The sequence below is a fragment of the Tachysurus fulvidraco genome, chromosome 8, assembly GCF_022655615.1.
Source record: "Tachysurus fulvidraco isolate hzauxx_2018 chromosome 8, HZAU_PFXX_2.0, whole genome shotgun sequence".
In the NCBI taxonomy this organism is placed as follows: Eukaryota; Metazoa; Chordata; class Actinopteri; order Siluriformes; family Bagridae; genus Tachysurus; species Tachysurus fulvidraco.
In genome coordinates, this window is record NC_062525.1 from 24,597,744 (window position 1) to 24,619,091 (window position 21,348).

Genomic DNA, 21,348 nt, shown 5'->3' on the forward strand with positions numbered 1-21,348 from the left:
CACGTGTACGTTATGTAAGAACACTCATTAATACTAATCTCACGCCGAGCGTTTCTGATCGCAGGCGCTGAGCAAAGCCAAGTACTCCGTCAGCATCCTGAACAACCCCAACCCCACTGATTACGTGCTGATGGAGGAGGTGGGACGAGAAGCTCTCGGGAAGAAGGTGTCTTCGACTAAACCCAGTATGCGTGTGCTGCCGGATTACGAGTGTGTCTTTCAGGCTCAGTGCAAGTGGAAAGGACCCGGAAGGTTCATTCTCAAACTCAAGGAGCAGGTACGAGACGGAAGACGAAAACTTCAGCTTCAAACTGCAGTGTGAATAGAATTGATGACACGAATGCTACATAACTCAACCTCTCTCCGTGTGTGTGTGATGTAGATCGGACGCGAGGACAAGAGGAAGTGTGTGTCGTTTGCGAGCGAGCTCTGGAAGCTGACAGGCCGCAGTCGCAGCGTGACGATGAACGGGCCCGGCTCGAACGAGGCAGCACACAGTAAGGAGGAGCGAGGCGCTCTGCCTCCACTCGACGCCTCGGACTGAACGCACGCCTGCCCGTGTGTGTGTTTGTGTGTGCAGTGCATGGAGTCCTGGCCAGGTAGGAGAGCTCTGGAACATGGACATCAGACCTTCTTGTCTGAGAGCATTTTAAAGGTCACAAACATTGGTGTACATCACAGACTGCATCTTTAACCCCCTCAGTAGTGCACTGTAATGAGTTGTGTGTGTGTGTGTGTGTGTGTGTGTGTGTGTGTGTGTGTGTGTGTGTGTGTGTGTGTTTAACTGCAGCATGTTTGTGGAAAAAAACGTGAAGATCCATGAATTGATGCAATGTGACATTTTTTGAGCTTGTGTCAGCAAACCTTGGTGTAACACTGATGATTTTCCTTCCAGCAAAACTTTAAAACTGATTTTTGTGTGTGTTCTCATGTGTGTTTGTCTGTGTGTGTTTTGTCTGTGTGTGTGCCCGTGTTTGTCTGTGTGTGTTTGTGTGTCCGTCTGGGTGTGTGTTTGTGTCTGTCTGTGTGTGTGTGTTCGTCTGTGTGTGTGTGTGTGTGTGTGTGTGTGTGTGTGTGTTCGTCTGTGTCCATGTTTGTCTGTGTGTGTGTCTGTGTGTGTCCGTGTTTGTCTGTGTGTGTGTTTGTCTGTGTGTGTCCGTGTTTGTCTGTGTCCGTGTTTGTCTGTGTGTGTGTGTTTGTCTGTGTGTGTCCATGTTTGTCTGTGTGTGTCCATGTTTGTCTGTGTCCGTGTTTGTCTGTGTGTGTGTGTGTTCGTCTGGGTGTGTGTTTGTCTGTGTGTGTCCGTGTTTGTCTGTGTGTGTGCGTGTGTGTTCGTCTGGGTGTGTGTTTGTCTCTGTGTGTTCGTGTGTGTTCGTCTGGGTGTGTGTTTGTCTGTGTGTGCGTGTGTGTTCGTCTGGGTGTGTGTTTGTCTGTGTTTTTCTGTGTCTGTGTCCGTCTGGGTGTGTCCATGTGTGTGTGTGTCCGTCTGGGTGTGTTTGTCTGTGTGTGTGTCCGTCTGTGTGTATGTCTCTGTGTGTGTTTCCGACTGGGTGTGTGTTTGTCTCTGTGTGTGTCTGTCTGTCTGGGTGTGTGTTTGTCTGTGTGTGTGTGTGTGTGTGTGTGTGTGTGTGTGTGTCTGTCTCTGTGGTGTCCGTAGGCTCTGCATTGGCGCTGGGACTGAAGGCCTGGGTGGCAGATGCCTGGTCCTTCCCCTTGCTGTGGAACTGGAAGCTGCACACATGAGCATCGAGCTGCGGATCTTCTGACCTTTAATCAACACCATGAGCTCTGACACACTGAGTGAAGAGCATCATGGGACAGCGAGCGGTGCTGTGTCGCTCCACAGCCTGGAGCTAACCGCTAACCGCTAACAGCGTGAGCAGACAGCAGGTCTACGCTGGTTCTGGGACGTGTGATGATCCGATTCTGCCGCTTTAACGGCTGACGTGAGCACATGGAGCTCGCTCCTTTATCTCCTGCAGTACTGTCCTGGACCGGCGCTTCTCCGTACTGCCTCATTTTGCACATTTTTTTTTTATCATACCACAAGTCGGTTTTGTTCACATCGTATTTTTATTTAATTAAAAGCATTTTGTATTTATTATTAATATTATTTTAACGGACCTCCTGTAGACGAGCAGGGACACTCGGGCGGAACACTAACACGCTTTACTTCTCGTAAAGGACGAGCAGACTGTAATTTATTTATTGTTGCTAAAAGTAGCTGCTCTGGTTGGTGTCAGAAGTAAACACACCCTCGTTTGGTACATCCTTTTTATCCCGAAGCCCAACAGCGAAGCACTAAAAGCTGTCTTGCTTTATTCTTTGTATTTTAGTCGTTTGGTGAGAAAATAAAATCCTGTCAGAAATCTTACACTTGACATTTCATTGTACATCACCGGTAAGCACACGTATGTAATTCCTGTAAAGGATTTTATCCTATTCGGAATAATTTTAAAGATTTATTTACGTGTGGATTTGTGGTCGCGGGAAAACGGCCCGGACTTCTCTGACCGTTTCCGAGCCACGTGTTATTTCTTGGTAATGTTTAGAAAACGTTTTGCATGTTGCACAAGCGTGTCTTTTGCACTTCTGTCGTGGTTTAAAACGTGTTCTCTGTACGGTTTTTGTCTGAAACGTCTCTTGACTACCTACCTCTGCTAACTCGTGGAGCCTTGGACTTGTTCCGCTTTCCTGTTGTCCTTTTACGCGATCGGCTTATTAACCGTAACGTGCATCTGTTCTGCATGAAGGTTTTAAACGTTTGCATTTTTTCCCCCTTTCCATCTTTCCGACTTTATCCCTTCTTCTTGTTTTTATTTATTTAAAAGCACGGCCCAGGTCGGCCACACGTTTCTCCTCTTGTACAGACGACGACTATATGAAAGCACTATTAAAGCCACGTGTCTAATTAATTTATTGCTGAGGGTGTAAATATTGCCCCGTTAGCTCGTACTGTATCAGTGAATATGATTTATACTTTTGTAATTTAAAGTACTCCGTGATAATATTTGGAGACACTAATATATACGTATCTGTGTACTTGTTTCTGTCTATAAAGGCTTCACATGTAGTGCAGCTTTATTAATATTTACTTTCAACCGATCGGTGATCGTTTCAGTGGGTCAGTTTAAGTGATGCCTGTTTAATAGATGTTATTGTTCTTTCTTTCTTTCTTTCTTTGTCTATTATCTCTCTTTGTTTTGTGACTGTTGTGGAAGAAATAATTGTACAATAAAAAAAAAAAAAACACGTATAAATCTTGTAAAGGTATTTTTCCCTGTGTAAACTGGAATCGATTCTAACGTGTGAAATTATTTCATTTATTTCCTGAATCAGATTTAGGAATCGAATTTAATTTGATTCATGAGTCAGTTTCAATTGATTCCTGAATCGTTTATTTTTGGGTTCTGATGCAACCGAGGTATTGAATTTATTTATTTATTTAGCTGAAAGCTGGACATACAAGGATGCTGGAGTGTTTTTGTTTCAAGCCTGATCCCTAAATGATATGTAATAGAGTGTAATATTGACCCCCCCCCCTTAAAGATTCTTTACAAATATTCACAAATGTCGTCCCTTTTTTTTATTCTTTTTATATATATATACGCACCGATATAAAACATCTTATAACAGACGTATGTACAGTTTACAGAGTTCGATCACTTCTGCGGAAGATGTGCTGCGAAGTCGAGAGGCGTTCGCTCGTCCTGCTGTAGGGCCGCGTCCGTTTGCGCTTTCAGATCGGAGTCCAGGAACGCCTCGCCGATCGTGAAATGCTCCTGAAATACAGAGAATGAATGAACGACATGAACAGCCACCTAACGAGTAGGTTTACAGTATCGTTCTGAGCGCTCACCTTCTTCCTGGGTGGTCCTGAGACTGGTGGGTTAAAGGTCATGTCCTTCACACTGTAATCTTCAAACAGGTGCACAGGGGCTCTGTCGGATGAACGAGTTAAGGAAACGGACAGAAGTTAAGCTGCATTATACTTCCTCGTGAGTTGGCGAGTTGGATAAAATAGACACCACAGGGCTGAGCTGAAACTTTAGCCTGACGTTAGACATACAGTTAGCTGCTTATATAATTCCATGAGCGAATAAGTGTACAGGTGTTCCTAATAAACTGGTCAGGGAGGTCACTGAGCTTCTGTGCAAGTAGCACAATATACAAGATTTACCTTCTGCTCAGCTCTAAACTCAGAGCACCGGCGCCTTCGCTAGGAGCTCCAGCCAGAAGATGAGTGGCGTATTTCCTCACCATGGGGTGGTAGTGTCTCTGTGACACACACGCACGAACACACACACAGTTCCAACGCTAGAAACTTCATGTCAAGTTACTCATAACATTCAGGTTTTAATTAATGACCAAACGTTTGTGGACGCCTCAGAAATCACAGCCACGGTCCGTTAGCTGAACGTCTGATGCATACGGCAAACTAACCTGGAAACGCTTCGTGAGTTTGTGGGAAACTTCACGGCAATTCATTGGAAATATAGGGAAATGTATATAAACTATATCATATACAAACATGTTGTTTGGTCATAAGCAGATATGCGTGTAAGGTAACACACATTAAAAAAAAAAAGACGTCTTGACTGATTTAAATGTAAGTAGAACTTTAATTGATTCTGCTTTTGTTACTCAATGAAATAATGTTTATTTATTACAAGCATAATGTTTTATTTTATAGAGGATTTTTTTTTATTTCGGGGGAGTGTGTGTGTGGGGGGGTGTCATCAAATGATCTGTGTATGTGTAACACTCCTAATTTACTGCTTATTAAGCATTAGTAAGGTAGTTAAGTTTAGGTATTGGGTACAATTAAGAATGTAGAATAAAGTCATACAGAATAAGGCATTAATATGTGCTTAATAAGCACTTATAAATAGACAATATTCTATTAATATTCATGCTAATAAACTAGTTAAATGACCCTAAAATAAAGTGTTAATGTGCATGTTATGGAAGAACAAGTACCTGCAGGGGGTTTGGCCTCAATGGCCTTCCAGTAAGCAGTGTGCTGTGTGCGAGTGACCGAGGAACGCAGTGTACAGATTAACTTAAATCGCATTAAATCTTCTTGTTTTAAACTAAATTATGCTGCAAGATTTTTTTTAACTACATTTAACTTCCTTGTTATAGGCAACTCTGCATTTTTTTAAATTCCCAGTTTATTCCCACATATTCACGTGGAAAGTTTCCCGGATTTTTCCAACCCTAAGTACAGGTGTGTGTTGAGGTGCTGGAGGTCTTGTGTGTGTGTGTTTGTTACACAGCTACCTTGAGTGTGTGCAGCTCCCACAGACAGGTGTTTTGAGCGTTGCAGTACTCGGGTTCATCCAGCTCAGGCAGGAACACGCCGCTGCCGTGCATGTCGTTATCCAGCATGAGGTCACACTTGGGGAAAGTCTGCACAAAATAAACAAGAATTAGACACAAAATCGCTTTTTCTTCATTTCTCTCATAAAGATGATTGTACACACGAATACACTGATAGTTCTATCCTCACGTGCATGAGCGCCCTGTTAGCCGCCAGGATGCCCACGCACGAGTCGGGCATGACGTGCAGAGCGAGCGTGTCGAGTCTCTTGAGGAAGGCCAGCGCTCGGTGCAGGTTGACCTGCTTCCTGCGCTTGCTCAGCATCACGTCTACACACCGCAGCACGATGCCCGTCTCCTCGTTCGCCGCGCCTGGGAGAGACGACCACAAAATAAATGAATAAATGATGATGACAGTCTGCTTTTGTCACCTTCGTCAAATATCCCGTGCGCGGACGTGAGGGTGGAGGTTACCTGCGTGCAGCGTAAGCAGGGTTTTGTACAGGTGGGTGTAGAATTTCAGGGGGTCGATATTGAGCACGTCACCTGGAGAGAGAGGTAGAGAAAGAGAGAGAGACAGATAGATAAACACAGAGACAGATAGATAGATAAATAGATAAACAGAGCAAGAGAGAAAGAGAGAGAGAAAGATAGAGAGAGATAGATAAACAGAGGGAGGGAGAAAGAGAGAGAGAAAGAGAGATAGAGACAGAGAGAAAGACAGACAGACAGATAGATATAGATAGATAGAAATAAACAGCAAGAAAGAGAGACAGATAGAGAGAGATAGACAGACAGACAGGGAGAGAGATAAACAGAGGGAGGGAGAAAGAGAGAGACAGACAGACAGAGAGAGAGAGACACAGAGAGAGAGAGACAGAGAGAGAGAGAGACAGAGAAGGATAGATAGAGAGACACAGAGAGAGAGTGAGAGACAGAGAGAGAGCCAGGAGTGAGAATGAACATGATTGACAGCGATGTTTAAGTGAAGTTAGTAACAGATCCCTCACCTTGACCTGAGAGGATGTGGAAAGCAGTGAGGACACAGTGGAGACTTTCTCTGTGGGACAGGTCCTACACACACACACACACACAGGACAGTGAAGATGGTTAGAGTTTGGAGAAGCGCCAAAGGCCTCATTTAGTGGGGAAAAGGTTCGGCTCGAATGAACGAATGGTGTTTGGGGGGAAAAAATATACACTTAAATTCGTCACACTGAATAACAGCCGAGTTTATTTATTTTGTCCCAAACTGCTTTAAAATTTAAATTGAAGGACGAGGACGAAAAGGACAAGGACGATACGTCACTGAGTACAAATACTTACACCAGACGTAATTAAACCATGAAGAACCGTCAGCAGATCGTCGAAGAACTCCAGGTTTATCAGGTGTGCAAACCTGCAACGGAAATACGAGCCGTTAGACGAGAAAACCACAAGGAGCGACACCAGGAGGAGCGACGTGATGAAGGACGGGGCCTCTTCGTCCTCGGCCACTTACTTCGCTAAACCTTCTAAAACGGAGGGAAGCAAGACGGATTTCTGGGCTTTCTTCAGGATCCTGAAGTAGATCAGGAACACGATGTTGAGCGTCTCGGTGTGCTGGACGGAGTGAAGACAGGAGAGAAAAATAAATAAAGACGTCTATCGTACGTAAGGACGCGTGAAAAAATAAACCTAGCAGTCAGACACATCCCATAATATGCTGGGGTTGTTTTTTTTTTAAGCACTTACCAGCTTGAGCTTCCTGTCCTTGCTGTCAGACGCTTCGGTCTCTAGCAGCTCTTTTTGGAGTTTCTCCTCAGCTTTCTTCCACTGCGAAGGACACGAGACGTTCAGCATCAACATATACAAATATATATAATAATTTAAATTACAATAAAAATAGAAAGAAAAAAAACAGCAGGTGTGTTCTGACCTTCCTCTGCATCCTGGACAGGTTCTTCTTCTTCTCTTGGAAGTTCATGAACTTCTGCTTGGGGGCCAGGTCTTCAGTGTCCTTCTTAACATCCACCTCTTTTATTCTTAGGCACAACAGTGTGTTCAGGACCTACACACACACACACACACACACACACACACACACACACACACACACACACACACACACACTTATAACTCTAGAGATATATGACATAAAGAGAACCTTTAAGTGACCTTTAGATGTCTACAGTAAGAGTTCTGTTTCTATACGGAGAAGAACCTTGAACCCTATGAAGAACACACACAGGGATGTGAAATCACGGCGTCTTTTAACCAATGTGGATCCCCACCCGCCCACCGCCCCAAATCGGTCTACCCAGTGTTTTTTTTTTTTTACTCCGGCAGCAAACAGAAACGGGCCGAGAGCCGAACCTCTGTTTTGACGTTATAGTTCCTGCCTTTGACCATTCCCGAGATGACCCTCACTGTGGCGAGAGAAGCCTGGCCCAGCTTGTCCTGCTTCAGCAGATTCCTGACCGCTTCACAGCACATCGCTGACACCTGAAAATATACAAATAAATAAATAAATAAATAAAATACCGCTAGATTATAAATATATAATAAACTCAATCCAGCCATCAATGATCAGACCTGTGGTTAAAGTTAGGGGTTAGTTAAAGGTGGGGTCTCCGTTGTTTGAAAGCCAATGTCGACATTTGAAATCACCAAAACAAACACGCCCCTAACCCAAACGGGTCCCACCCCTGTATCGATAGCTCCGCCCACACATACATACGTAACCCGGGCGACTAATAGAAAGAAACATGTCTTTATCGTAGCTGAAGGGAAGAACAATACGATTGTAGATAAACAAACAAGCAAAAATGCCACACAAGCATAATGATGTAAAGGACAAAGGCATATATTAGTTCTGTGTAACAAAGCAAAACCAACGTTACTCACCTATCGAGAAGGAAAAAAGCGCCTCGGCGTCTTAAGTAAAGTCGGCCACATATTCACAGGTCGGAGTTTCCCGAGTCGATAACTCCTGAGCTAAACGCTGTTACTACACAAAACGCGGTTGTAGCTGCCTCTCTACATTACTACGATAGAAAAGAGGTGTTATTTATGTAGTAACAGCGTTTAGCTCAGGAGTTATTGACTCGGGAAACTCCAACCTGTGAATATGTGGCCGACTTCCTGCTCCTTCAGTTCTCTCCAGCGCTGGAAAGCTGATCCTATATTAACACGTCCTACTTCTTGTCCTTATCGTAAGCCTTTCTTCTCTTTCTTTCTTTGTTTTTATCCTCCATGTCGATGTTAAAACCGCTTTCTGCTAACGTCACACACGCGCACTGAACCCTCTCTCCGCCCGTATCGACAAGACCCGCCCCTTTCTGCTCATTGGCTACACGTTTGTTTTTATTTTTGTTTATTATCAGTTTTCTGAAGCATTTCTCAAAAATCGGAGACTCCACCTTTAAGTGCTCATGTAAGAGGCGTCCGTTAGAACCCTCTTCGTGCCCTAAAAGCTGCCTTGACTTGCCTTCTTGTTCGGATCGTTCATCAGCGCCACCACGGCCACGATGACGTTGTTGTGAAAGTTGAAGTGCGGCAAAGCCACCAGCAGTTCACAGAGACACCTGATGGCCACTTCAGCCAGACCTTTATAGGACCCCAGAGCCACGGCCTGACTGGCCTTCATCTTCTTCTGCTTCCAGTCTGTGGTGTGAGAGGAACACACACACACACACACACACACACACACACACACACACACACACACGGCATCATGACACACGTTCAACACCACGTGTACGCTCGGTGCGTCGTGATGGAAAAGCTGCTTTACCTTTGATGGTCTGCTCCAGATTCTCCAAGTAGAATTTATACTGACTAACGAGCCCCTCCTCAAACTCTCTCAGCTGCTGCGTCTCCTTCTTCAGCTGAAACGTGAAGAACGGTAAAAGAGAAGGTCAAATAACGGACAGAAATGAGCCATGTTTTTAGACCCTTAGCCAAAATAAATAAATAAATGGCTTCAATAACATATTGATGTAGGGGTGTGCAAACTTATGCAACCTTTATTTCCATAAAAATAACAAAGTTCTAGATTCACTATAAATATTAACCGTCTTTCACACCGAGGGTTGAAAAAGTTGACATTATTTATTTATTTATTTGACATAACTTATTTTGGTTTAACGCCCCAATCGCCATCGATCGTGACCACTGTTGCCATGGTTACTTAAATGCAAGTTTAAGTTCTGAGCCAATCAGAAGCAAGAACCGAGCTGAACAGGACCGTGCTGGAGCCAGCGGTTATACTGGGAACACTGGGAGATGTTACACACACTGAGCGTGATGTTACACCATCGCTGTTCCTCCCGTCCTTTATTTTCTTGAGTTCCACAGTTTTCAGACGTGTTCTGTTTGACCTTCGTACCTTGGTGTTTTTTTCTGCTTCGGTCAGAGGACGGATCCTGTAGGACGGCACGATGTCCTTGAAGATCTCCATAAGCGACACCATGACCAGCTTGCGGACCGTGACGGCGACGCACGGGTCCGTCTCCATCAGCATGGCCCGCAGTTCCTTCAGCTTCTTGATCTGGTGTAGAGAACAGAGCGGTCGGTCTTATTAAACTGCGAGGGGAATCGTGTAAACCTGCTCAAGCGCCTGAAGTGCATCTGCACGATCTGCGTGAATCTCACGTTAGAGTTCGGATCTTCTAGAATGACCGATCCCAAGCTGGCGATATGTAGCTTCATCTTCATCAGCTTCTGCGAGCGAAGCTTCAGCCGCTGTTCTGGAGTCAGCGCCAGGAAGCTCCGTGCTTCTTCTGTCGCTGTGATGAAACGATGACAAATATAATTCTTGAAGAAAACACATCAAACACCAAACATCAGAGCTTCAGGCTCGTTCTCTGTGCTACGCTCTCACCTCGCTCGGGCTCGTCTTCGGAGTCCGATTCCTCCTGCTCGTCTTTCTCGGGTGCTTTCTTCACCACTAGAAACCAAAATAAAGCATTAAGATAAATCCCGTGAAGATGGAGGAGTCTGCAGCAGGGACTTGTGCCTCTCACCTGGCTTCTCCATGGTCTGAGGGATCAGGCCAGTCTTGTCTTTGATGGGCAGCAGATGAATGACCTCCTTCTCCTCCTCGTGTTTCACCTTCCTGGGCATCTTCTCGTAATTTTCTAAGGCCTGGTCCGACTTGCGCTTTTTGGTGTGAGCAGGAGCGCTGCAACATCCACCAGAGACCATTTTAAGAGGTTTGTTTGGCTTTGAAATGAAATTAAAAATTGAGAACTGCTGAGGTCTGAAGTGTGTATGTGTGTGGATGTGGGCGTAAGAATCCACAGAATTCATCAGCAGCTGGTCCTACCAGGAGGAAAGGTCTCTTGTTAGGAACGAGGCTTTCCGAGCCATTGCTCTGATCTCCTCCAAGTCGTCGTCCTCCATCATATCGGTGGGCAGCGACTCCAGGAACTCCTCCTCGTCTTCCTCGCCTGTATTAGACAGCAAACACATAAAACCACTGATCGTTTAAAGACCACTTCGTACTTCACCTGAAATCGGCACAGTGATGGAGGTGAAGGTGAGGGTGGTGTAAATCATGGTGTTAATGTTGGTGAAGGTGATGAGTGTAATAATGCAGGTGATGGAGGAGATGATGGTGATGAGGATTATGTTAATGATGGTGAAGGTGATGTGATAAAGGTGATGGTGGTGATGAAGGTTATGTTAATGTTGATGTAATGAGATGAAGGTGATGATGATTTTGTGAATGATGGTGATGTGATGAAGATGGTGGTGATGATTATGTTAATGATGGTGAAGGTGATGTGATGAAGGTGATGATGATTTTGTTAATGATGGTGACAGTGATGAAGGTGATGAAGATGATTATGTTAATGATGGTGAAGGTGATGATGATTTTGTTAATGATGGTGAAGGTGATGATGATTTTGTTAATGATGGTGATGGTGATGAAGATGATTATGTTAATGATGGTGAAGGTGATGGTGTTAATAATAAAGATGATGTTGAAGGTGATGATTTTGTTAATGATGGTGACAGTGATGAAGGTGATGAAGATGATTATGTTAATGATGGTGAAGGTGATGTGATGAAGGTGATGATGATTTTGTTAATGATGGTGACAGTGATGAAGGTGATGATGATTATGTTAATGATGGTGAAGGTGATGTGATGAAGATGATTATGTTAATGATGGTGAAGGTGATGTGATGAAGGTGATTATGTTAATGATGGTGAAGATGATGTTGAAGGTGATGAGATGTACGAGACACACAGCCCTGAGATGGAGGAGAACTTTCCCACCTTGCTCCTGCTCATAGCGCTCCAGAGGCTGGACGGTCTGCTGAGACACATCACTGATGGCTTGCCGCAGTTTTCTCTGCTCTTTGCGCTGCTTCTTGGCTGAACTCTGCTGCTTGAACTGACGGTTCTTCAGCTTGTTATCCAGCTTGATGTTGCTGGTTTTCAGCAGCTTACGGAAGCTCGGCTTCTTCTTCTTAGCCTGGTGTGGAGCAGAACAGGTGTAGTTATACAGCAGCATGAGAAATGTGTGTGTAAGAAAACATGAGTGTAAAAACCTCTGTGTTAAAAGATTATATAACAGAAACACACACAAACAAGCACACACACAAATCTGACTCTTTAGAGACAGACACACACCTAATCAGGAACATCAGTTGACAATTGGACAGTCTACATACACCGGTGTATGCGCGTGTGTGTCTGTAAAGACTTTGGGTGTGTATGTACTGTATGTGTGTGTCCATGTTGTTAGACTGTGTGTGTCCATGTTGTTAGACTACGTGTGTGTGTGTCCATGTTGTTAGACTACGTGTGTGTGTGTCCATGTTGTTAGACTACGTGTGTGTGTGTCCATGTTGTTAGACTACGTGTGTGTGTGTCCATGGTGTTAAACTACGTGTGTGTGTGTCCATGGTGTTAGACTGCGTGTGTGTGTGTCCATGGTGTTAAACTACGTGTGTGTGTGTCCATGGTGTTAAACTACGTGTGTGTGTCCATGTTGTTAGACTGCGTGTGTGTGTCCATGGTGTTAGACTACGTGTGTCTCTGTGTGTCCATGTTGTTAGACTATGTGTGTGTCTCTGTGTGTCCATGTTTTTAGACTACGTGTGAGTGTCTCTCCATGTTGTTAGACTACGTGTGTGTGTCCATGTTGTTAGACTACGTGTGTGTGTGTCCATGTTGTTAGACTACGTGTGTGTGTGTCCATGTTGTTAGACTACGTGTGTGTGTGTCCATGTTGTTAGACTACGTGTGTGTGTGTCCATGTTGTTAGACTACATGTGTGTTATAATGCTAACTCTGTTAGCATTGTTAGCATTGTTAGAGAAAACGCCACACAGATTGTAAGTGTAAAGTGTGTAAGTGAATATTATCATCACTCACCGCCCCCATGTCTGTCTGTCTGTCTGTCTGTCTGTCTGTCTGTCTGTCTGTAAACTCTGTGCCTTTTACAGCAGCGTTATAAACGTAACTCTGTTCTTTTCTCCTGCAGCACACACGTGTGTCTCTCACACACAGGAAACAAGCCGTGACGGAGGAATCGATTCATTAACAATGATTCGTTATAAATGATTCAAGCAAAACGACTCGCACTGAAAATGTTTCGAACATGCTAACATAGTTAGCAACCACAAACCCGTTCACCTTGTTATTTAATCATAAACATTACTGCAAACAAAACGAGACGTGTTATAATACAAAACTGTAGAAATTACAGCTACCAAAAAAATCCCTTACGAATAAAAACAAGGAGACTCGATTCCCTTAAACAGGACGTTCAGACGAATCGACTCTGTAAAGTGAATCACAACGCGGCATCTTACCGCTGTGCCCTCGTGCGGTACGGAGGACACGGCGCACACACAAACCGGAAGTGACGTCACACACGATTTACACAACAACAACAACAACAACAACTTTATAAGAAATAGTTTTAATGTGATGATTATTCTGAATAATTCGGCTGTAGTTTCGATTATTAATAAATAATAACTGTATAAGACCATATTCCAGAGAAAAGATCACAAACAAATTATTTTTAAAATTCATAAAGTATTAAAAACTAATAATAATAAATAAATTGTATGATTTATTACTGATAGTAAAAACAGTGTGTGTGATTGTATTTCTGAGCTTCTGCTTTAGTTTAAAAGCGATGACGTTAACCTCAGGCAGGCTGCGGCGTCAGCGGCGTACACCGTGTGCGTTCACACACGACCCAGGACAAACACACGGCTCACGTTTCCACTCTCGGGTTTATTTACATGTGCTCTAATTTTAGTGTCCACTTCATAACATATTTACAATTCTGCTCAATTATACAGAGTATGAAAAACTGTACAACCGCAGGGAGTGTAATAGAAAAGAAAGTTAAAACGTTTTAAAAATCAGGAATCCGAGACGCGGAACGTTCGAAGCCTTTTTGATTCGTTTGGTTTTTTTTTTTCCACCATGACAAAGAAAATTCCCACGACGGAGCAGATACATTTGGTCGAATATTAAAACAGACAGAAACGCACAATACGTATAATAAGACGCGAAGGTTTCGCTTGAGCGTTCGGGCGATTTGATAATTTAGTGTCTTTTTTTCTTCTTCTTCTTTTGGTCACGGCTGAAGAGCTGCGGGTGTGTTCGTGTGGATCGGGAATAAAACCTCGTCCCGTAACCGACTAGACTCTCGCGGGATGAAAAGTTGACTGTGGAAAAAGCCATGCAAAGCTTCCTGCTGCTTTTCAAACCCTCGTTGTGCGTCATAGACAACGGAGATGAGGTCTGAGGTCTTAAGACGAAAGTACTTCAAGGTCATGAGCCTCTGTTTAAGAGTAGTGTTAATGAGATCCTTCATGAACATCACAGCTTTAAGTGCAACATCGGAACTGATGGAGGAAGAAAGCAGCGGTAGCACGTGACGCGGTCGACGGCTGCTTGTGTCGGTCCACGTTTCTGAGCAACAAAGATGTTGCGCAGCGAATCGACGTGCTGGTGGAATTTTTTCCCCCGGTAGGAAGTGTGTGTGTGTGTGTGTGTTTATTTATGTCACACTCTGGAACTGTGTCACATTTTCACCTACATCTAATCCACTGGTCAATGTCTGTAATACTGCACATCATATCATAAACAGAACCAGTTCTACTTCAGACTCCTTGACGTTTCTCTCGCTCACGACAACCCGGAGACTCGAGAGCGAGACGTGGGAAGTGACGAGACGTCCGTCAGGAGCTTTTCAGGGTCGGGCTGCCGCTTTTGTCCGATTCCTTGTCCTTCATTAGTGTGCTGAAAACCTAAAAGAGGGGAAAAAACAAGACATGTAAAACAACAGAGGGTTGATTTTATTTGTACAGAAGTACAAATAAAGTCAGGATGTTGAAGTTTATCTCTAATGCACGAGTCCGAGGTGATGAGCTGAGGAAAAACCTCCCTGAGAACCCTTCAGAGGAACCAGAGGGAAAAGGGAATCAACCCTCATCCGCACTGGAGAGTGTGACTATAAGTCATGTCTCTATATATATATATATATATATACACACACACACTCACTATATATAATATACACATACACACACAGTTATAGATAGTTAATCAGACAGTTCTGATCGTGTTTCTCGATCAAACACATTATCGTTGTCGTAGCGACCCAGACGTTGTGGTTTTGCCCAGCCGTGCCCTCGTGTTGTGTTACGGTGTGGATGTGAAACACACCTGGGGCCATTTGCGGTTGCTGCTGGTCATGTGTATGCTGTATATGGAGCTGAAGAGGCGCTCGGCGGAGACGTGCTCTGGCAGACGCGTGAGGAACTGCGCCATGTGGATGAAGTCCATGTGGACGAGCACGTCCTCGTACAGGCGCAGGATCCCCAGGGCCGTGCGGAAAAGGAACTCTTCACCGTCTCGGCAGAACACGTCCCACACGCGGCACGCCACGTCCAGCGGCAGAGACTTGCTGTAGAGTGTGAAAATCCTGTACACACACACACACAGACACAGACACACAGACACAGACACACAGACACAGACACACAGACAGACACACAGACAGACACACAGACAGACACACAGACAGACACACAGACAGACACACAGACAGACACACACACAGACAGACACACACACAGACAGACACACACACAGACAGACACACAGACAGACACACAGACAGACACACAGACAGACACACACACAGACAGACACACAGACAGACACACAGACAGAGACACACAGACAGACAGACACACAGACAGACAGACACACAGACAGACAGACACACAGACAGACAGACAGACAGACACACAGACAGACACACAGACAGACACACAGACAGACACACAGACAGACACACAGACAGACACACAGACAGACACACACACAGGTGATGGCGTATACCGTTGCTTGAGGATTTACTTGTATTGTAGAAAGGTTTGCTTTCAGGAAGGTCACTCACCAGTCGATCAGGTAGAGGTCTGGAGTGAGGTTGGAGCTTTGGAAGTGACTGAACATGCGGGGGAGATTTTCCTCAAAGAACACCTCGAACACACTAAAGTACTTCAGCATCTGGGGTGAAAACACAGAGCAGCACCACAGTGAACGTCTGCTGAACGGAAAGAAAGCGACACGTGCGTCACGTGTTAAAGAGACGTGTATTCCGTACCAGCTCGTGGTCCACGCGGAAGAACGCCATCTGACACGGTTTATTTAGGAGGTTGGCGAAAGCGATGAAGGCGTCGGCTTCCTCCAGGTTCAGGATCAACACGGCGGCGATGAACGACATGCCCTGCACCTGAAAGAGCCGCATGACTCAACACGCATCGAGCAGCGACATCCACACACACGTCCGTCGTTCTCGAGTCACGTGACTCGGCTGAAAGTTTTATTAAGGAACTCGTGATGGCTCCGACGCCGAGCTCTTACGTAAAAGGAACACAAGTACGGTTCCCATACAAGGTCGTCACACACGGATCGTCAATGGCATGAGTTTAAAAGAAGAAATTTAAAGTTCTTCGATGTTTTTTTTTTGGAGTCAATTAGAATAAATAAATAAATAAAAAAAATCGCACTCACGTATCCGACGTCGGGCCGGTAGCAGGTGTAGGCTCCCAGTACGCTGTGTAGGAGATCGTGGTACGGTCCTCCCTGACAGAAGAGACACGAGAGAGTGAGATCGCAGCTTATGTAAAAGGCTAGAATCAAACCTCGGCAGGTGGAACGCAAACCAAACGCACCTTCTGGAAGATGAAGAGCGAGGGGAAGGTGCGGGAAATGTCGAGCTTGATCAGATCCAGGCTGGATTCCCGATCCGCCAGAGACGCTCCGCTGTCCGCTGTGGACGACACGACACGACACGTGAGGCATTGCTACACGAGTCTGGTGCTAAAGGTGGTCCAACAATTAGAAGATTATGTGTTCGAATCCCAGGTCCAACAAACCACCACTGCTGGGCCCTTGAACAAGGCCCTTAAACCCTCAATAAGCCACTCTGGGTAATGGAAGTTAATGCCAGTTCAAGTGGAGAAATATCACATGCTAAGCAATAGAAAGTAAATAATCAGCAAAAAAAAAAACACAGTTTCTGCTTCTTGCTGCCTGAAATTTTTGCTGAAGCAACAAAAAAAATAAAAAAGATGAAGAGAAAAAAGGGGCGTGTAAACTTTTGAGCGGGACTATCGGTGCGAATTATTACTACAGAGGAGTATTTAGCAACGCCCTTCGGATGCTAAGATATTTACAGGTTTCCTAGAAGACGTCGATCGTCCTGCTCGTAAGTTTACACACCCCCTTGCCTTTGTGTGTGACTCCTCATGGGGATCGGCCGAGTTTACATGCAGCATGAAGACGGCCGTGTTGTAAAGTGGAGGTAAAAGCTACGGTAAAGGAAAGCGGGAGGATTCCTCTGTTCACACGGTCACGTGGTGCTGACTTACCCTCTGCCTCGGCCTCGCTGCCCGTCTCTCTGAAGCTCCTCCAACGCTCTTTAGCCCGGGAGAGGAAGATCTCGTACAGCTCTACAGAAGGAGACAAAAAAGACGAGTGAGAAAGGGATCACGGGGAGAACGGAAGCGAGCGAGCTGGATTTCTTTCGGACACGAAACGTTCTTTCACCTTCTCTCACCATCTCTACCCTTTAAAGCCCCGCCCCCTGAACACGCGACGCTTCGGCACGGATTCCTGTTTACTCTTTGAACCTTTCTGACCTGATAGACAGCCTTCAGAGGAGCGACGGGAAGTTGTACCGAGTCGAGCAGACGAGAATTAGATCTCAGGTACCTGGGGTGATGTTGAGCTCGTTGCCGATGGCCAGGCTCCACACTTTGCCACGGACGTTTGGAGGAAGTCCCTGCCACCACAGATCCTTAACCCTGCGTGTGCCGCGCCTGAACACGGCGAGAGGAAACGAAGAGGCAGGTCAACATGCTGAAAACAGCAAAGACGTAAAAAAACCCCACGTCGTCACCAGACCCTCGGCGGTGTCCTGCGCCTTCACAGCACAATCCTGACTTCATGGCATTTATTTAAACTGAAACACTGCTGCCCTTCTACCCTATAATGACCCCCTCAGGCTATATGCAGAAGGAGGAAGTGTTGCTCACATGCTGTCCCAGTTAGGCAGGACCTCCGTGTTCCACACCACCATGGCGTTAACGATGCTGTCCTCCTGCTTGAAGCGCTCCTTCATCTGCTGCTTCTTCTTCTGGGCTTCCTTCAGCTCTGCACACAGACAACCGGATTCCGTTTAACGTTCGGTTATTAATACTTATCGATCCAAACAGATCCGCCTCCTACTTACCTCTCCTCTTGGCCTCGGCCACCATTTCGTCGTATTCCTGCCGGTGGCGCTGAGCTTCCTCCTCGGGTTTAGCGGGAAGGTTACTGAGAGGAAAGTGAGCGGTTTTAGTCGTTAAATAAGTGCTGGTTAATTAAAGGTCAATTACATTCAGATCATTTCCAGTAGAGTCTGCGAGTTGCTACGCAATTTATCCAATCTGTCTAACCTCCTCGAGAGTTCGTCACTGTTCCGCTTAAACACTGAGCAGGTCAAATTTAATGCAAATAAATCGTCTGGTGAAAAAGTTTAGTCGGAGCTAAGACGCAAATTTGGAGCTGTTGGACACGTCGATGAGGAAGAAGAGGCGGGGCTCCCGGGCGCCGACACCGGGTTCGAATTTTTTTTTTTAAAGATGGCCTATGACACTCGTAAGATGGCGTATAAACTGCGCGCTTTCGAAATGATCGTTCGCCATCGAGTGGGGTGATGGGGGGTCCGGGAAGGGACTACTCTCCTAAAATCTATACACTAGACAATAGACCTCAGTTTCTGACACCTAAAGACCACAGAATAGATCTCCTTTCTATTCACTTCGATAGAGACACAAAAAATTTTCCAGGACATATAAAGTAATTAACCTGTGACGTAACGTTCTGTACTGACGTCATGGTGTATTACAGAATCATCCATCGAGCCCCGATCCGGTGTTTACTCTCCGTCCTGAATCAGTAACCCAGCTCACGTTTCTGCTAACGGCTCGTGTGGGAGCTCGGTATCGTGTCGTAGCCTGATACGGCTCTGAGGTCCGAGAGGCTCTGATGTGACCCGATACCCGTCGCTCCTCAGCATATACAATGAGGAAAACATTATTATTCAGAGCGCTCGGGAGGAGAAGCAGCGTCTTCTTACAAGCCGGCATGTTTCGCTAAAAACAAATCCAGCCTGAGCCAAAGAGCCATTTTTATTTGGACGTGCAAGCTAGAGGGACAGGAACCTGGACAGCGGGACGTGTAGCACGTCCGAGGGTCGCGAAGGAAACGGACTGGCATTCGGACGCACGAAATCTGATGCGTGTACAAAACTACAACGTAGAGAAATGACAGAGGTTCACAATCCTGACAGATCTGCTTTGACTTACGACGTCTATAAAGCAGGAGGCGAGAGATTAGTAACGTGAGAGGGGAAGGAAGAGGCGGAGCTTCACGGGGGCCAGTTAAAAGTGGGCAGATCCAAACTCCCGGGCTGTTGCCGAGTCGAGCACGGTTATTCTATTAAAACCTAAGCTATATTTATCCGGCATCCACGTATGTATCTGTCCGTCATCTCCGGTACTCACGCTGGCCGGTCTTCTAATATGAGCGCCGTAGTGGACAGCGGTTCGAACTCCAGGTTCTTACGCCGACCTTGAGAAGGCTGGGAAGGGCTATGGGCTCCTTTGACGGTTTTAGCCTCGTATTCCTATAAAGAGAGAGGGGGAAAAAAATTAAGGAGAGTAATTCTGGTACAAAAGATAAAGCTGCGTGACCCGACAACATTGCGGCTGGGAAGTGGTTTGAGAAACCGATGAAAGGTTTGTGAAAGATGAACGAGAGAGATGGAGATCGCAAGGACCACCGAAAGCTTAAAATGAAAGGTCATTGGAAGGAAAGCCAACGAGAAGGACTTAGGACATGTCTTACAGCTATAAAGAGCTGAGGCTCTGCCACACAAACGTGTTGTAAAGCTCACTAAGTATGTCTGGGAAAATAGAATAGGTTCTCTGGGTGTCGTGGCATTGAGACTATGATGCAACAGATTCTTCTACAGCAAAAGGCTAAGCTAGTTAGTAGCTATACTGTTCATGTGTGTGTGTGTGTGTGTGTTTAACCCCCAAGACATGTGCACAGTCACAAACAAGCTTCTAAAAAGAGCAGGGAGAAAGCGAGCGATGAGCGTTTTGGTTACGGTGGACGAGACGACGACGCATGCAGACCAACTCACGTTCTTTACACACGTAGACGACATTTTTACAGCTTTACGCGTTATACCTTGGAGCACAGCACAGCACAGCGCTAAAAGCATAAGAACATCAAATAAAAGAAAATATAAAACACACATGACAGGAAGGGGAAAAAAAAGGGACATGATGATTCACTGAAGCGGATTAATAAGCACGTCAGCATTTCTAACCCTAACACAACAGCAAGCCAGCAAAACCGGTTGTGGGCAAGCGTCCAGGAAAGCAGGCGCGGACGCGGGACACGTCGACGGGCCGAAGGTTCATGCAGAGTTGACGACATTTAGTAACGACGGGTGGGGTGTGTGTGTGTGTGGGGGTGATGCATACCCCTGCGCTTAACAGATTGGGAGTTGAGACGGACGTGAGATTGCCTGGGTTACTCTCCTGAAGAAAGAAAGAAAGAGAGAGAAAAGACTTTCAGCAAAAAAAAAAAAAAAAAAAGCTCTGGGAAAACATGCAGAGCCCAATAACAATCGCGGATCCACATCGGAACTGCGCCGTCCTGCGTAAACACGGGAGGACAGGAACACATCCGTCGTTCAGACTAACCTAAGCTTTGGCCTGCAGTTTAACATGAGCGACATGAGCTCCGGACCGCCTGCGAGTGTTTCCGGCTAAAATGGACTCATAAATCATATGACTGGGAAAACTTTTCCTGAGGTCGGTCGATGCAGCGCGGCAGTTAGTCACATGGTCCTCGGAGTACTGGAGCGGGTGGGGGATGACTTCAGAGAAGAAGTGGATGACATTTGGCTAACGGAGTCATAATTACACGTACATAACATTTCAAAACGGATTAAATTGTCATACCAGCAGCAGCAGCAGCAGCAGCATGTCATACTGCTATAGACTGGATGGAAGAGAGAGACAATCATTCACATCCCACATACTACTTTGTCTGGCTGCGGAGAGAAAATACGATCTGTTATCTACATTTATATCTAAGGACCAACGGCTAAACTTTGCTCCTTTAGCTCCTGGAAACCGTGGCATCTTCAGGACTCGAGCGACTGCACCACAATTAGAGCGTTTTTACATGAACTTCTGTAGTCTGCAGCAGGAACGAGGCTGAAACGCTCAGGCATGGTGAGATCGTCATCAGCGCTGAAGGTCAAGACCGGTTGAGGTTGATAAAGCAGCTTGTTGGCAGCGTACTTGTCTCGGTTGGGTAAACGTCTGAAGAAACTCCAACATAAAGAAAGAATCGAGTCTGCAATGCAACCTGGCCACAATCCACACACACACACATTATTAAAAAACACACACACGTTATTAAACACAC

General features: G+C 45.6%; 3 protein-coding genes across 15 annotated transcripts in view; 1 reads left to right on the forward strand and 2 right to left on the reverse strand.

The window, feature by feature from the left end:
* The window catches only part of plce1 (phospholipase C, epsilon 1), a 78,768-nt gene extending 75,205 nt beyond the window's left edge, over positions 1-3,563 (forward strand). For all 9 annotated transcript variants that reach the window (XM_047817089.1, XM_047817090.1, XM_047817091.1 and 6 more), the window contains 3 exons: positions 65-277; positions 383-599; positions 1,658-3,563. In XM_047817089.1, the coding sequence (XP_047673045.1) occupies positions 65-277; positions 383-544 (375 nt within the window). In that variant the 3' untranslated portion in view covers positions 545-599; positions 1,658-3,563. The remainder of the gene's footprint in view (positions 1-64; positions 278-382; positions 600-1,657) is intronic.
* Positions 3,564-3,571: 8 nt separating this feature from the next.
* On the reverse strand, positions 3,572-11,842 carry noc3l (NOC3-like DNA replication regulator). Its single transcript, XM_047817097.1, has 20 exons — positions 11,590-11,842; positions 10,631-10,754; positions 10,329-10,486; positions 10,187-10,252; positions 9,958-10,091; positions 9,692-9,853; positions 9,098-9,191; positions 8,792-8,967; positions 7,678-7,806; positions 7,241-7,372; positions 7,057-7,137; positions 6,824-6,924; positions 6,649-6,721; positions 6,333-6,396; positions 5,797-5,868; positions 5,513-5,694; positions 5,284-5,412; positions 4,181-4,278; positions 3,860-3,941; positions 3,572-3,782 (listed from the first exon to the last, which is right to left on the reverse strand). Exons 1-20 carry the CDS (start codon positions 11,825-11,827, stop codon positions 3,663-3,665), a joined length of 2,415 nt encoding a protein of 804 aa, XP_047673053.1. The 5' UTR covers positions 11,828-11,842; the 3' UTR covers positions 3,572-3,662.
* Positions 11,843-13,546: 1,704 nt separating this feature from the next.
* The window catches only part of tbc1d12b (TBC1 domain family, member 12b), a 15,181-nt gene continuing 7,379 nt past the window's right edge, over positions 13,547-21,348 (reverse strand). For 2 of the 5 annotated variants that reach the window (XM_027163225.2, XM_027163223.2), the window contains exons 4-15: positions 20,394-20,450; positions 19,404-19,525; positions 18,089-18,171; positions 17,892-18,009; positions 17,569-17,675; positions 17,226-17,306; positions 16,527-16,624; positions 16,366-16,437; positions 15,956-16,084; positions 15,749-15,858; positions 15,010-15,268; positions 13,547-14,591 (exon numbers count right to left, since the gene is read on the reverse strand). In XM_027163225.2, the coding sequence (XP_027019026.2) occupies positions 14,523-14,591; positions 15,010-15,268; positions 15,749-15,858; positions 15,956-16,084; positions 16,366-16,437; positions 16,527-16,624; positions 17,226-17,306; positions 17,569-17,675; positions 17,892-18,009; positions 18,089-18,171; positions 19,404-19,525; positions 20,394-20,450 (1,305 nt within the window). In that variant the 3' untranslated portion in view covers positions 13,547-14,522. Of the gene's footprint in view, positions 14,592-15,009; positions 15,269-15,748; positions 15,859-15,955; positions 16,085-16,365; positions 16,438-16,526; positions 16,625-17,225; positions 17,307-17,568; positions 17,676-17,891; positions 18,010-18,088; positions 18,172-19,403; positions 19,526-20,047; positions 20,087-20,393; positions 20,451-21,348 lie in introns of those variants that run through there. The other 3 variants (XM_027163226.2, XM_027163227.2, XM_047817401.1) reach the window with 2 other exon arrangements.

Bases quoted from the DNA above. Each gene is read 5' to 3' on its own strand.
- noc3l (XM_047817097.1), bottom strand. From the start codon at position 11,827: ATGCTGCTGTATAACTACACCTGTTCTGCTCCACACCAGGCTAAGAAG. The intron at 10,487-10,630 runs GTAGGACCAGCT...TGGATGTTGCAG, and splicing joins ACAAGAGACCTTTCCTCCTG to CGCTCCTGCTCACACCAAAA. The intron at 4,279-5,283 runs GTAGCTGTGTAA...TGTGTGTCACAG, and splicing joins GGGAGCTGCACACACTCAAG to AGACACTACCACCCCATGGT.